Source organism: Epinephelus moara, chromosome 5 (genome assembly GCF_006386435.1).
Source record: "Epinephelus moara isolate mb chromosome 5, YSFRI_EMoa_1.0, whole genome shotgun sequence".
Lineage (NCBI taxonomy): Eukaryota > Metazoa > Chordata > Actinopteri > Perciformes > Serranidae > Epinephelus > Epinephelus moara.
The window spans coordinates 26,499,440-26,515,316 of NC_065510.1; the positions used below are offsets into that span (position 1 = coordinate 26,499,440).

At 42.0% G+C, this 15,877-nt stretch overlaps 1 protein-coding gene across 1 annotated transcript; it reads right to left on the bottom strand.

Moving 5' to 3' along the window:
- Window positions 1-2,942: 2,942 nt before the first annotated feature.
- Window positions 2,943-15,877, bottom strand: si:ch211-14k19.8 (uncharacterized). The gene is made up of 11 exons (XM_050044474.1): window positions 15,642-15,877; window positions 13,923-14,312; window positions 11,529-13,550; window positions 11,354-11,442; window positions 10,662-10,720; window positions 10,208-10,371; window positions 7,904-8,069; window positions 7,603-7,794; window positions 5,433-5,654; window positions 3,410-3,569; window positions 2,943-3,273 (listed from the first exon to the last, which is right to left on the bottom strand). Exons 1-11 carry the CDS (start codon window positions 15,682-15,684, stop codon window positions 3,199-3,201), a joined length of 3,582 nt encoding a protein of 1,193 aa, XP_049900431.1. The 5' UTR covers window positions 15,685-15,877; the 3' UTR covers window positions 2,943-3,198.

Consider the following 15,877-nt stretch of genomic DNA (forward strand, 5'->3'; position numbering starts at 1 on the left):
AGGACAACCATCCCTTTAAGAGTTCCTTTGGATGACGTCCATATAAGGAGATATTGGAGCTAGTCACATGGGGGGAAGAATGCACTGCTGAGGTCATGTGACCACTCTGAGGAAATGAATGAATCTCCCTTTTTAAGGCTGTGTGTGTGTGTGTGTGTGTGTGTGTGTGTGTGTGTGTGTGTGTGTGTGTGTGTGTGTGTGTGTGCGCGTGTGCGTGTGCATGTTGCCTTGGGTTTCATTTCTCTATTCTTCATCAGACCCTGAAGAATTACATGTAGGGAGGGAGATAACACCATTTTTCAATACATATATTTTTTAAACTTTATACTCATCAACTCCTCCCTGGCAGAGATTTCTCAATGTTTCCTCCGGACACCCAAGCCATTTCATAACTCAGTGGCGTGCGTGACTCATGCATGCATTGCAACACGCACACATGTACACACTCCCTGCATTGCTCACTCGCACAGTCAGAGAAATTCACAGGCCTGGCTCTCGGCTCTGACTAAGACCGTATATGGAAGAAGCTAGCAGGTAGCTTCTGTCCACTTTTCACTCATCCCTATCTCTCTCCCTCTCTCTCCTTCCCTTAAACACACATTCACTCTCTTCCTTTATATGCCACATTTCCCCTCGACCCAAATGAATCACTCCCTTATTCCTTTTCCCAGGACAGGGACAATTATAGGAGCGCAATGCAGTGTGCATATTTGCCCGTAACACTCCCTACCAGTCGTTTATGGCATCACATTCCAGCTGCATTCAGAGGAAGTGTGGCATGTGTGTGTGCTCCAGTGAAACAGAGAGAGGAAGACATGAGTGAGATACTCTTTGAATTAGAAGACACACATTTCCAGACAGAAATCCACCCCCCCAATCTCCATTCTGACAAAGAAAAGTGAACACATGACACCAATTCTCAGGTGTCATTAAACACAGTTAAATTTACTATTACTTCACAGAGCTTTAGACCTTAATACACCTCTGACCGTCTGCATCCTCTTGGCCTCTCAGGTTTGTTGTCTGTTAACCATTTCCAGAGTTCAAACTGAACATGCAGAGGCAACATTTAATCAGTGTGAACCACAGAGCTTGAGCCGTTGCCTGATGAGTGGGCTGAGGGGCAGAAAACATGTTTTCCGGTCCCTAATTAAGTCTTCAAACTAAAGATCTTGAGCACAAAATCTCAGGCACGGGAAGAATTCTGCTGGGGAAATGTAGTTTGATTTTTCATCATTCCCTTATGAAGGTACAGTATGACACTGGTATATCTCAGTGTTGGAGGAATTGTGTCAAGCTGCAAACTGGTACCATGTTTTATGGGAATAACCAAACAGAATTACCAGAAGGATATGTATATATATATATATATATATACACCACTAGATTTCAAAGTCATACATTTAGGTACTGGCAGCAGGGAGAAAGGCTCTGACCAGAAGATGAATGATGCATCTTGGTCCCATTATAAATAATTGGATAGGTGTAACAATGGAGATTTACATGATGGAAAAGCTTACTTTTTCTTTACACCTAAAGATGGACATTTTCATACACTGCCCGCCTCCATCCATCCCTCTCCTTTTCAGCTGCACACTCTCATCCTCCTGGCATTCATCACTTCCAGACTAGACTACTGCAATAGTCTTTGTCAGCCAAAACACTCAAGAAACTACAGTATATCCAGAACTCAGCTGCTCGCACCCATGACCACATCACCCCCGTCCTTCATAACCTCCACTGGCTCCCCATCCCCCAGCGTATTCACTCCAAACACCTCATCATCACTTACAAAGCTCTCCACAACCTGGCTCCCCCCCAACCTGTCTGAGCTCCACCACCAGCACACTCCCTCCCGCACTCTTAGGTCTGCTGATGCTCATTTTCACTGCTTGTACATCCACTTATATTGACTGTGGATGTGATAACTGCGTTTTAAAATGAGAAAGAAACCAAAAACTAGACTTTGACACAAGGTCACTCTATCAGACAGGAGCACATGATTAGCAATAATATGGGACACAGCTTAGTTGAGAGTGTACTTGAGCTGTGCAAATTCTTAAACACATTTGGGATTTATCAAATTACGTACAAACAACAAACTGGGGCTTTTGGGGCCCGGGGGTAGTTACCTACTTTGCCCAGCTTGTAATCCAGTTATAAATGGAACAAACTTCCAGAAGATATTTTGGAAGGATAAGGAGTAATTTATTCATATCTTTTTAATTTCTTTTATGTCTTTTTTATGTTTAATGGTCTTGGCTGCGGTTTCGGTAAAATGCTGTAAAGGTCCATTAAAGTGGACCGTGCGAAAATACAAAATCACCAGTGTTTGGTTTGTCCGTTCTGGGCTACTGTAGAACAACATGGCTGACTCGTTGGAAGAGGAGCAGCTCAGTATGTAGACGGCTCATTCAGCTCATATAAACAGCTCATTCTAAGGTATCGAAAAGACGATTCTTATTTTCAGGTGATTATGAACTAATGAAAACAGTTATGAGTATTATTTTCTACTCCTGCCAATAGGTGCTCCTACAGCCTACACACTGCACCTTTAATATATTTGTTTAAAGCCTCTGTGAATGTAGTAAGTTACCCAAATTAACTTTCCTTGCTATGCGATGACCTCGGAGTGAAAAGATCAGTATGTTGAAATACACAAGAACATACCTTTTTTTTTTTAACTGCCAAAAGCAAAAAATACAATTGGGGTCTCCAGGCTGATGCCCATTCCCAATATGCCCAACCCCTGATTCTCTTTATTTTATTCATTTATTTTTATTTCTACTCTTGATATTGTTTTGTTCTGTGTGTTTGGTTGTGAAATTATAAATGTTTATGTATATATGTATAATTAAAAACTACAAAAAATACAATAAATGTATTCTTGCCCTGACTAAGAGTGCTGTTTATTAAAGTTATATATATGACTCTGCGCCACAAACATTTAGACATCCTCTTTGTTTTTTCATCTTTACAGTTTATCCATCCAGTGAGCATATAAGAAACAGACTGCAGGTTCAAACTGGAAAATGTAGCAACACTTTAACATGAAATATACACTTATATACACACACACACTTACAATTATTGTTTTACAGTTTTTTATCAACAGAACAAGCAAGGCCTACAATGAAAGCACGAGCTGCAAATACCAGTGTCAGAACAGATTTGATTCCTCTCCACAGCTTGACTGTGTCAAGCAGTCCAGCTCTTCCCCATGTCCACCAGCTCCATGCCTTCACAGTAGGAGCGCGGCCTCGTCACCCTCACCTGGTTTCACAGGGAAAAAAACAAATGAAACCAGATATGCATACAGTGTATCTCTGTGTGTGTGTGTGTGTGTGTGTGTGTGTGTCTCTCACACACACACACACGCACACGCACACGCACACAGTCAAACACTCACTGTGGGTGTCCTGTGGGAAGCCAGTTGCTGCAGAAGTGGGAAGGGAGTCCAGTGAATGGGTTCCACAGGCCAGCTACAGACAGAGAGGTCACTGGCCTTACCCGAGTCCAACACGCCGTCCCCCATACTCATCTCACTTCCCCTCCAACCATACTGAGAGCTACAGGGCATACAGAGAGCCGAGGGATTATTTACACAGACATGGTCTTACAGAACTTACAGAAAAACTTTGAGCAGTCAGAAAAGAATAGTGCCAGAAATGTAGTTTTAGTAATTGATATTGGGCTTTAATGATTTATTCAGCTCTAGTTTGGGAAAACAATTTAAGGTCAGTATTTTAACTGCACAGTCACTAAATTGCACTCATTAATTGCTATTTTTTTTTTTTTTTTTTTTTTACCTTTTTACCTCTTTACTTGCTCACTTTTACTTAGATTAAATACAGCATTCAGTTGTGAAAGCTGATATAACTAAAACACATGATTGTAATCCATTAAAGTCACTGAAAAATATAATCAAATTACAGTTACTAATAAAAACAAAAGGGGTTACATGTGAATATTTTTTTTTAGTAAAAATGTATATGTAAAATGTAACTATTATTCTGTTCTGCATTCGCCATACAGGAATGCCTTCTATTAACATATTTTCGGACAACAAGAGCCAGCAGAGACGTTGGGAAAATTTGAGTGCAACATTTTCTTTTAGCTTTATTGCCAAGTTTAAAACATTTGTCACAAAAGTTATCAAAAATTAGTCAAATGTTCTAATTTACATTACTTTGATTAAGTAATTAAAATAGTAACATTACTTCTTGCATTTTTAGCATGGTAACTAGTAATCTGTAACATATTACATTTAAAATGTAACATTCCCAACATTAAATATGATCAATATTTTTATACCAAAAACAGATGAAATGATTACGTGTACGTGTTTTCTTTATGGCCAACAATTTTAATGTTTTCGTGTTTGGTCCAGTGTCTCATCCTCATGAGAGTCACAGCAAGATGTAGGCAGCTGTTTTCAGTGATAAAGCTCTGAGGAATCACTGCACAGGACCGGCCCAGCTTTAAGTGACAGATAGTTTGCAACCAGCTGATGAACACAGTGAAGACTTCTGCTAAAGATCCAAATATTTCCATCCTCCTGAGCTACAAGAGGCCATGAGAATGTTTGATTAACTTTTGTCACTTGGCCAGAAACACGATTTCAAATGATAATGTAGTTCCAGGTCTGTTGGATGTGCGAATAAGCAATTGTTTGCCAATGACATCTTCATTGTTTGCTTCAGTTTCAACTATGTTTAAAACTTGTTCTGCTGCCCCCAAGTGGCAGCTTTACACTAAGGTCTTCAACTTTTTTTTAAAGGTATTTATGTACAGTATATTAAAGATAAAGGCTACTACGCAGGATTTTCCTAAAGAAAGAACAATGTGTTGACTCATACAAAAGTAATGCCACTAAATCATAAGCAATGGCCCACTAGAAGAGTGTGGTGCTGTATTTATGTGCAGAGACTCTGCCCTCTGCCTGTATTTGTACAGGAGGTTTATGGCCATGTATCCCCACAGCGCTCAGGTGAGGTCAGGGCTTAATAAAATGGAATAAATAAATAAAAACAAAATGAATAAATAAACACTGATATAGTGAGGTGATGTGCCAAATGAGAGTGAATGTGGGATGGGATTTTATTTTCACTTAAGCTGCTGAACATGTTAAACAGTAACAGACAATCCTGCATAGAATACCTTTGAGTGGGCTTCGAGTTTAGCTTACTTGTTTTTGTCTTGATCATTATTTTCTTGGTTACAGCTTAAATTTGATGTTGTTTTAAGGGTGTACAAATGACAGCAGGGCACAGGCACATGCATGTTACATACTGTAGTGTGTATTTCATGTTTTAAACAGACAGATTGAGGAGGACAAAACGATATTTGCTCCCTACATGATCAATAACATTCTGATACTCTTAGGCATATTAACCATAATGTGTAATATTGGACTGTGTGTGTGTGTGTACCTGTGGGGGTAGATTGTATTGATGCGTGTTCCATGGCTGGGGCAGGTGGAGGCCAGCGACAGCGTGTCGTCGTGGTAACAGCAAGGGCGGTCGAGCGCCCGCAGGTGCAGTAACTCATCGGAGCGTGTAAAGGCGGGATTATCCAGTGAGTCTGCTGATCCTGCCCACGAACGCAACCAGAACCGTCCTGACAGCTCATCAAAATGGTTGAACCTGCGATAGCTGCACACACGACAAATAATGTGAGGATAAATAAATATTCACAGGGGACAATATTATTAGATTTATTGTATCTGTATACATTTTTATGACACACATACACACACACACACACACACATATATAACAATGTTAACAAGTTTTTAAAAGTCTCATTGGTGGGGGAAAAAAAAGCAAAAATCAACTAATAAGGAAGAGGACTGACTTTACTTAACTGTGCTCTGAGTAAAGCTCTGAAGAGTCCAACTTTCTCTAGACAGAACTCCTACTCCCTGCTGTTATGGAGACAGTCTGGATTTAAGGTTTAACTTCAGACTTATCACTGTCTGTCTGAACTTTCCCCCCAGTATTGGGAGTTAATCTCAGGATGAAACTAGTGTCTCAGTTAAGGAAAATAAAACTCTTCCCTCTCGCAGACAAACTCTGTGATTTAGGTTTAGACAACAAGTGTTGGAACATAAAAATCTTGACAAGTGCAGCTTTAAGAGGCTGAATCAAAATGTCTGCAGCCTAATACATTTGAAGGCTGTATATATCCACAATTCATCAAGTCCACAGGGCCCTTAAAGAGACTATTTACAGATTTCCAGAGAGTCTGCTAGGCGTGCAGATTTCTCAAGGCTTCACTTGGAAAATTATCTATAGCAATATGGACGCAACAAGAATATTTTTAAGCCATAATACTCATATATATGTACATATATTTGATGTCGTCAGTAGGCCTACCTTTGAAAACAGCTCAGAGGAACACTTTGAGGTTGTTAACAGAATTGTGATTCATCACCACAGAAGTGAGTGAGATCTTAAGTCCTGTCTATTAACACATCTAATCCCCTCAACTCCTGGCATCCTAACAGACTTGAGGTGGTGACAGTGAACACTTCACAGCCAGAGTGTCTCCACATTTGTAAAGTCTACAGCCTTCACCTTCAGCGTGTGGTTCAGCAGCCAGACTCTGACACCTAGTGGATGTTACTGTCATTACAAGTACTATTTATGCAGTCATACCCATCTCACTATCTAGTTTCCCCTCCCAGCACATCACCGCCTCCATGGTGTCTACTGAGTTATTTCCATGTGTGTCTCATCAGTTCAAGTCATGTAGAGTCATATGTATGTTAATGTTTACCATATGTGTCTGTGTGTGTTAACATGTGTTTCCTGTGTTCCACCCAAAAGCCCTCGAGACAGTTCATCGCCCACACAAGCAAAGTTGATCATTTTATTCATTTTCTGAATATTTCTTTTAAGGTAATCATCCTCTAAACATTTTACATTATATTTCATGTATAGGGCATCTGCAGGTTTTTAAAAGTCTTTAAAATAATTGAATTAGGCCTTATTAAAATACTTGAATGTAATGTATTAAAATATTTCTCACAAATATTACACCATAATCATTTTAATATGTTTTTAATTAAAAAGACAGAGAAGATGTAAAAATGATAATACCCTCCAATACAGCAAATCATATCGCAATTCGCAGTCAAAATAATTGCAATTAGATATTTTTTTCTCACTATCGTTAAGCCCTAGTTTTTGTATCAGATTACAGTTTATTGGATGCAGTTATACACGGATTAATTAAAAGTAGGATAGGTTCGCCAGTTGATTGTGCGCAGGAGGCTGTGAGTTCAGGTTTTATTAATTTAATCAATTATATCATCAGAAATTATTGTCATATACTTTATGGAAGCACTGAAAAAATGTAATATAATAAGAACTAAATCTTGGCCATATCATCCCTGCTTACTTTAGCCCATAAGAGTTTGAAATCAGTAATAAATTGAATTCCATGTTGTATTAAAAAGGTCTTTACAAGTCTAATATTTAACTAGAGGAACCTCGCAGAATCCCCGCTTCTGTGCATTGTGTGTATTAATCTTCATGTTGCATGTTGTATGCTGTGAGCTGTAACTTTATGTGTGCACATCAGTCAGTCGTAGAGTACCTGCTCCTAGTCTGATCTACTTTGGCCTGGATCAGAATGGCTCGGTAGCGTCGCACTGCCACAAGGGCCAAGACGCCGATCACTGTCACCATGACGAGTAAGATGGCAAGACATGCGCCCACGAGCCGTGCTCGAGTCATCTTCATGTCACACCTCTGGCCCATGTACCAGAAGTCCTCTCCTACAAGGCAACTAGTACACAATAAGGAAAAAGAAAACAGGCTTACATGGACAGAACTTTCTTGGATGGACAGAGAGACACAAAATGAATGTATCTATCAGTGTGTCTGTGTTCTCTTACCGGCAAACTGGAAGTTGGCTCGGGTGGTGAGTACAGATGCCGTGGTGGTGACAGTAATCAAAGTGGCAGACAGAAGAGCAGCTGTAGTTAGACGAACCAGGCTGGAACACACACTTGTAGCCTCCTGGACACTGCAGTAACCAGTCACACACATCGCCCTGCAGACCTGGAGGAACAGTGTGTTAAATGACTGTGTTTATGACTTTCCTATCCTGTCTGTGACACTCACTTGCAAGGTACCCATTTCAGTACCTACTGAAGAGGTAACTCTAGGATACAAACCCCCAAAGAGTCACAAATATATAGTTTTTGTTTGTTTGTTTTTTACAGGAATAGCAATGTCCAAAAACCACTGGGCACTGACGTTCAGTAGTTTGAGGGCACATGGCACCCAGTGCACCCAGTAGGGCTCATTTACGTTTTATGTAACAGTTTCTGCACAAAAATGGAGCTCAGTTTAGTTTTTATTGTTTAAAAAATATTTAATTTCAGTTTCATTTTTATTAGTTTTGGTATTGGTTTTTATTTTCAAATTATAACTATAATATGAGGGGTATTTGTCAGGGGAAAAAATTAAGAAGTTCAGAATAGGTATTACAATACAAGCAATACAAATTTGACCAAACTGACAAAGACTAAAACTAAACATTTCCTGTACATTTTTTATTTTTAATTTTGTTAATTTTGTAAGTTCACAATATTGTTTCAGTTAGTTTTGTTTTTTAGTTTTATTCCCTTTTTATTTCAGTCATCTAACAAAATTTTTGATACCTAGTTATGGTGGTGGCTGTTGCTCAGGAGGTAGAGCAGCTCATCCAATAATTGGAAGATCGGTGGTTGATCCATGGCTCCTCCAATCTGCATGTCTAAGTATTCGTGTGCAAGATACTGACCCCCAAAATACTTGTGCCATCAGTCTGTGAGCGTGTCAGTATCTAAGAGAGTAGCAGATGGCACCTAGTATGATGGCCTCAGCCACGAGTGTGTGAATGTGTGTGCAAATGGGTAAATTTGAGTGGTTGGAAAACTACCACACCATTACTTTTAGTGTAGTTTTAGTGAAATACAATAACCTTGCAGAGGAATAAGACATATCACACTTTGGATACAGAGACTGTACTTGTTGGCAGGATGATTTTGTTGTTGGTCTTGGGATTATTTCAAGAGGTTTGTTGATTTAAAAAAAAAAGAAAGAAAGAAACATTACCACTACAATTGTGATGCTTTGAATGTGTCTGCCAGTAAAACAATAGCTTAAATACCTCACAGATGGTCGGCCACATGTGTGCTAGAAAACTAGCAAATAAAAGAGTATAGGTTTTAAAAGTCTATGTAGTGTGACTTTGGTGACTATTTTTACATGTTGCGTTGGCTGAGGATTGTTAATACTGTATTATTTGATACAGGTATCCCTAATGTCCCAAATATTTACCAACAGAATAAAACCTGTCAACCTACTTTGTCACCCACAAACAGGGACCCACAACACTTGTGCCATTGTGAACTTATACATGTGACAAACCAAACATGTCAAAAGAGTACAGTAGAGATGATTACATGCCACAGTAACAAGTTTATTACCAGACTAAGGCAGACGTGTTAATCGGATTTCTCATAACTGGATTGTGAGTTTAACTGAATCAATCTAACCAAGTAATGATGTTTACATGAGTCTGGGTTACGTGCCAGTGTGGGTCTGGGTTAATTAGGTAAGCAGGTTAGGAATGGAATTTCCCCCCAGGTAAATGGAGCCACTGAGGCTGACGGCTAACCTGGCAGTTAAAGTATTTTTTGTGCCTTTAGTGGAGAGTCGACAGGAGATGACTGGAGAGCGGAGGAGAATGACGTGCAACTAAAGGTTCCTGTCCAAACTCGACATAAAGGTCCAGTGTGAAGGATTTAGGGCCATCTACTGGCAGAAATGCTATATAACTTTCATAACTATATTTTCATTAGTGTATAATCACGTGAATATAAGTATCGTTGTGTTTTCATTTCCTTAAGATGAGCTACTTATATCTACATACAGAGCGGGTCCTCCACTGACTCCGCTATGTTGTTCTACAGTAGCCATGAACAGACAAACCAAACACTGGCTCTGGATAGGGCCATTTACGATTTTGTGTTGGCCATCATCGTTCTCCTACACACTTGGCACACGGGAGAAATTTCAGTTCTGTAACCTCACCCCTAGATGCCACTAAATCCTACACAAAGGACCTTTAAAATACGAGGCCACCAGGGGCACCCTAAAAGGAATCTTGAGTCAGCCGTTTACAGGTGTGCATCTCGACCTAGGCTTACCTCCCAGTGTGATGTTGGTGATCTTGGAGGATCTGAAGCTTCTCCCCTCATTCACAGCCTGAGCTAGTCCTGTTTGTTCCAACAGTGATGTGGGTCCAGTCATGCCGAGCCACTGCAGAGCCTCGCTGGTCTTAAACTCCAGCAGATTCTGCACTGCGTGGCCGCTGGAACAACAGTACATTGACCTTCTGTACCTCTCTTCACACAACCTAGCCCGGTTTGTGCTTCTCATGTGTCACCATTACATTCACGTTAGAGCTACAGGTAGGCACCCAAAGTTCTGAAAAATACCTACTTGGTATTCTTTGAAAAATCCAGAAAGTCATTTAACAACACTTACTGCTGTTCTGAAGGTATATCCACAATTTAAATGGTAATGCATGAGAAGCACAAACTGAGGCTAACTGCAGTTTACTGTAGCTATGGTACACATATGTACTTTATAAGACCTCACCTGCTCCAGACTCCCTGCAACCTGCTGAACCCCGGGGCTCTCTGAAGGTATGGCTCCAACTGTAAGAAGCAGGGAGTGAGAACTTAATAGCAGCTACCAGAGGTGGAGCGGGGGCTTCTAGGGCTCCAGCCCCAAGTGTTTTCTCAAAAGCCCCGATTCTTTGTCATTTCTAGGGCTGTCCCTGACTCAGAGTTGTGTCAGATTCGGTCGTTCAATACGAATATTCTACTATTTATTCCTTTATTTTCTAAATAAATTTTCAGAGTTTGGATGTATAGTAAACAAGCTAACTACACTAACAACAGGTTGGAAATGTGCAACAGCAATTTCTGCCGACAACAGATATCAAACAAAAGCCAGAGACTGTATCATATTAGGTAGCTGTGAGGTGTAAATCCAGTACTTCTAAGCAGAAGGCAGAAGATAAAGTTATTTTGGAGCCTTATGGGGCTGTGTCTGCAGCTGCCTGCAATGAAGAGCAGCGTAACAATGACAAGCACTCACTATGAAAAACATCCCCAGAAGTACACTGCACACTGACTGGCAGAAAAAAACAAACTAACAAAAAACAAACAAACAAAAAAAAACCCAACTTGCTTGACAAGCAAGTTTTTTGTTTTTTTTTAATCAATCAATCTAAATCCCCATAGGTTTTAGATTAGCCCCAAATGTTTACAGCGTCCGGCTCTCACCCAGGCAGCGGTGTCTTCCTCCAAACCAGAAGTAAAAGCCGATCTGGACTCTTCTACAATGATCTGCAGCAGCAGCTCAATCGACTCCACTGGACACAACGAGCAAATAATTTCATTACAACAGGCCTGGACACTCCCAACCTATTATTTAATTACACACAAATATGTGCAGTACCTCTGATGGCTGCAGGCTGGTCCGGCACAATGTAGAACTTGGGAGTCTGAGTCGTGGACGTCCAAGTGGGTACAGAGGTTAAAACAGAAGGTGTGAGTGTCAAATGTTTCTCCTGGGTGGTGGGATGTGGGGTTGTCCGGGATGGGGCTCCAGCTGTGGGAGTTTGTTTGGTTGTGCTGCTGGGAAACCGCTGCCAAGACTCATCCTCTTTCTCTACTTCTACATCTTTACCTCCATGTCCATGATCTGGCTTTGAAGTTGTGAGTGAGAGCAGAGAAGTCTGTGTTGTAGTAAAATAGCTGTGGGGCTGTTTATGTATAACTGGGACTTTAGTAGAGGATGGCAGAGGCAGGTGGCTGTGTGTGTGAGGTGTGTGTGATTTGACTGTTGACGTCTGTGTGGGTATAGGTGTTGTTTCGGGGTCAATGAGGGGTGTGTGTGCAGCGGACTCAGTGCTAGTAGAGGGCAAAGGCAGGGGTGTGTGAGTGACGTGTGAACTACCAGGAACTGTAGTGTGTGGTTGGAGTGTGTATGAAGTCGTGGATGAGTGTATGGGTGTACTGGAGGATGAAAGATGAGCAGGAATTGGTGAATCTGTGGGTGAGTTGTCATGTGAGAATGTGTAAGTAGGACGCAGTGTGTATGATCCAGTGTCAGTGGTGGTTCCTGTGGCAGCTGAGTTCTGGACTACATCTCCCAACGTCACTGCTGCTGTGGGTGTAGAGGAAGGACCAGTGAAACTCGAAGTGTGGTCATCAACTTTGGTAACGTCAGGCGAGGAGGAGATAGTTTCAGTAGTCGTGTATGCATTAACAAAATGCCTGTGTGTACTTTGGGTTATTGTTGTTTGCATCTCGTCCTTGTTTGTCTGTGTGAGTGGGGAGGATGTGTGAGGAGGTGGGAGGCTCTCTGTGCTTTGTGGAGAGTTTGTTTGTGTTTGTGTGGAAGGAGTGAAAGCGTGAAGCATCTCCGTGTTTTCAAATTTATCAGAGGACTCAAACGCAGCAGTCTGGCTGGTAACGTCTGATGATGCTGATACAGAGGAGTCAGTTCGACTAATGTTTGGATGAGATGAAGCAGCCTCCACAGTACCAACAGCGGTGTCAAGCCCTGTGAGGTGGGCGGTGGATGATTGACTTCCACTGGGGCCCTGTGAGGATGACGCAGTGGGTTCAGTATCAGTGTGCGCACTGCTCGAGTCATCCTGCTGAGGTTCAGTGGGCGATTTTAAAAGATCAGAGGTGACAGTGGAGGTCAGATCAGAGTGAAGTCTGTCTGTGCTTCGCTGGCTCCTCCAGGAATGGGGTGGTTTCTCTCCAGGTGTCCTGCTAACAGCTCCATCATGTGGGACTGGGATGGTTCCACTCTCCCAGGTTGTCTGGGAAGGTAGCTCAGGGGGAGAGCTGGTGAGAAATGGGAGGCGGGAGCTGGACACAGTGGGATGAGCTTCTGTGGTTATAGATATTATAGACTTCTGAGTGTCTGTATATTTGTGTATATCTGTGCCATGCGAGATGTTGTTGCTCCTGTCTATTTTGTGTGTCAGTGCCATCTGGGTGTGAGGGGGCTCGTTGCTTGAGTTTGTTCCTCTGTTTACTGTGTGAAACGGTGTATCTGTACTGAGTGTATGCTGAAAATAGGGGTGTGTTCTCCCTCTGGCAGGCATTTTACCATCAGCGAGGTGAGCAGCTCCAGATGTATCCGCTCTATTGTTTTGTCCTTCCTCAGGAAGAGGGAGAGTTTCCCTATCGACTCTCCCAGCCACAGCGAGTCCCTGCAGGGGTGAGGTGGGGTGCAGCAGCCCCTGGTCCTCAGAGGAGGGGCTAGACACAGACTGAGCCTCAGAGCTCCCCTCCAGACCTTCGTGGAGGCGACCTCTGCTCCCCTCTGTCCCTCTTACCACCTCCTGACCAACAGGAGCTGTGCTTGTAAAGCTGGTTCCTGTCTGAGACCATCGCAAGAAGTCTCGGCCTGAGTGTGGGCTGGTGTGGTCCTCCGAGGAATTCCTCTCATCTTCCTGGACTGGATGGCCAGAAACAAACACAAAAACAGAGAGGGTGAGGAGAGACAGAGTGGAAATCACAACAACATAATATCTATCTGCCTCTCACACCACGGTGAGCGTGATAAGAACTTTCCAACGGACAGATTTATGGCTCACAGCACAGTTTGAACAACACAATATGTTTCCACAGTCGCACAGCCAAAGTATCCATAATATTCTTCTACTGTAAACAAAATACTTTTCATACAGTCATCCAGTCAACAAAAAAAGACAAGTCTGATCTAAATGCTATTATGACAATTAGATTAAACTCTCGTGATCAGGGTGCGGGAAAGTGGACCATCCTGACTCAATAAATCAAACTGGATAACTGAGTAATGGCTTCTCACCATAATAGGACAACTGAATTGGATTTGAGGATCGTCCTGCTCCTGTCCAAGTCAAGGTGGCTTTGTTTCCATCACAGCCTGACAGCAGAGCCGTCCCCCCACTCTCCAAGACCGGACCTTCTTCTTTCCAAACACAGCGCACTGTTACACCCGAACCACTTTCCAACCATGCTAACTTTATAAGTACCGTCCGACCCCTGGGAATACCTATCGTCCAAGTGCAAATTGAAACCGGTAGGGTTTTGTCGGACTGACTGTTCATGGGGTTGAGTCTGTTGCTGGTGTCAAAAGTAGAAAGTCCAGGTAGAGTGAGATTGATGTGACCTGCAGGCTCTGTGTCCAGGCTGACATTCCCACCACAGTGGAGGGGTGACAAGGCCAATATTTTATCTGGGGAAAGAAAAAAAGATGGTGGTAAAGGAGGGTATCACTCTGGCATAGATCTCCTGATCTGTATGTTACAGTGAAAACTAATTCATTTATGGGTATATATTGTGGGGAGTTCGGACAAAGGGGTATCATTCTGCACCAGTGGTTCTCAACCAGGGGACCTTGTGTGGTTCAGTGTGTATGATTTAGGGGCATATATTGACAGAAATGTACATTTGCTTTAGTACATAATCACCTTACACTACACTGAGCCATGTATACACAGGAAGTGGGTCAGTAGCCCAGATCGGACAAACCAAACACTGGCTCTAGATATGGTCATTCGCGTTTTCTTGTTGACCACTGCAGTAAGAAGTCTATCTGCAACGAGCAGCATTGGGAAAACACTGATTTGTAATGTCAGTTTGCTTTATTCTGTGTTTTTGTTTTGTTGTAATCACCTGAGCTGTTTGTTTTGGAGTGGAAGAGACCTCTGTGGATAATTCAGCTCCTGGTGAAAACCCCCTGAGCATCTGGATCTTAAGTTATCAGAGGATAAAGGTGAGCACACATTGGCAAGGTGTGGGCGAGCCACCTGTCCCTGACATACCAAACAGCATCGAAGAAACACTGATTTGTAACTTGAAACGGCTTTACTCTGTGTTTTTACTTGTTTTAATCACCTGAGCTGTTTGTTTTGGAGTGGAAGAGACCTCTGCGGATAATTCGGCTCCTGATAAAAACCTGAACACCAAAGGAAATCTAACTGGGAGAAGTTTTAGCTGGTTGCAATCTGCAATTCTCACCACTTTATGCCACTAAATCTCACACTGAACCGTAAATACACTACAGGGGTGAGCATAGTGCGAGTATTTCCAATCATATCTAACAACTAAAATCTTTTCAGATGGAGGTCCGTTAAGCAAATCTTATCACACTGTGGTCTGTGACCTAGTGTAACAATTTAGGGGTCCTTGACATGATAAAGGTTGAGAACCACTGTTCTGCATCATCAGGGGATGAAATGTCAAAAATAAATAAACAAAAAAAGAGAAATTAGATTAAAGAAAAATCACAAATATTTCCCCCTTCTTTCTTTACCATTTAATCTGATGACCCCAGGATTTGGGCCTGGGCCAGAGGCAATCAGGTAACCACAAACTACATAAACCTGGCTCCCTACTGACCCTTTTCATGACAGTGGAGCAGCACAATTGTGACTACATTGAAAAGAGCAGATAATAATTTAGCACTTCCAGGTAAAGTATGTGTTCAATTCAAAGCGATAATAAAAGGAGAACACATTAATGAAGTCTGTAGCAGATTCCAGGGACTGGTAGATTTCCTTACCTGTTGTGATAATAAAAAGCAACAGGCAGGCGTGGAGCTGCATTTCCAATCCTGAGACATTTCAGTGTCGGAGACCCTATTCATCCCAAATCCATACAGATTGTTCAGATTTACAGTATCTGTGCCTTATGCCGAAGACGAGCAAACAGCGCATAGCGAGGAGTGATGTTCAGTTTTCCTGCGGGCAGTCCCAACACAACGGAGAGGCGTCAGAAACTTTCCTTCTCCATCATTTC

Coding starts and splice junctions, on each gene's coding strand:
- si:ch211-14k19.8 (XM_050044474.1), bottom strand. CDS start 15,684: ATGCAGCTCCACGCCTGCCTGTTGCTTTTTATTATCACAACAG. Junction 7,795..7,903: donor AGCCAACTTCCAGTTTGCCG/GTAAGAGAACAC, acceptor ATTGTGTACTAG/TTGCCTTGTAGGAGAGGACT. Junction 3,274..3,409: donor CTTCCCACAGGACACCCACA/GTGAGTGTTTGA, acceptor CTGTGAAACCAG/GTGAGGGTGACGAGGCCGCG.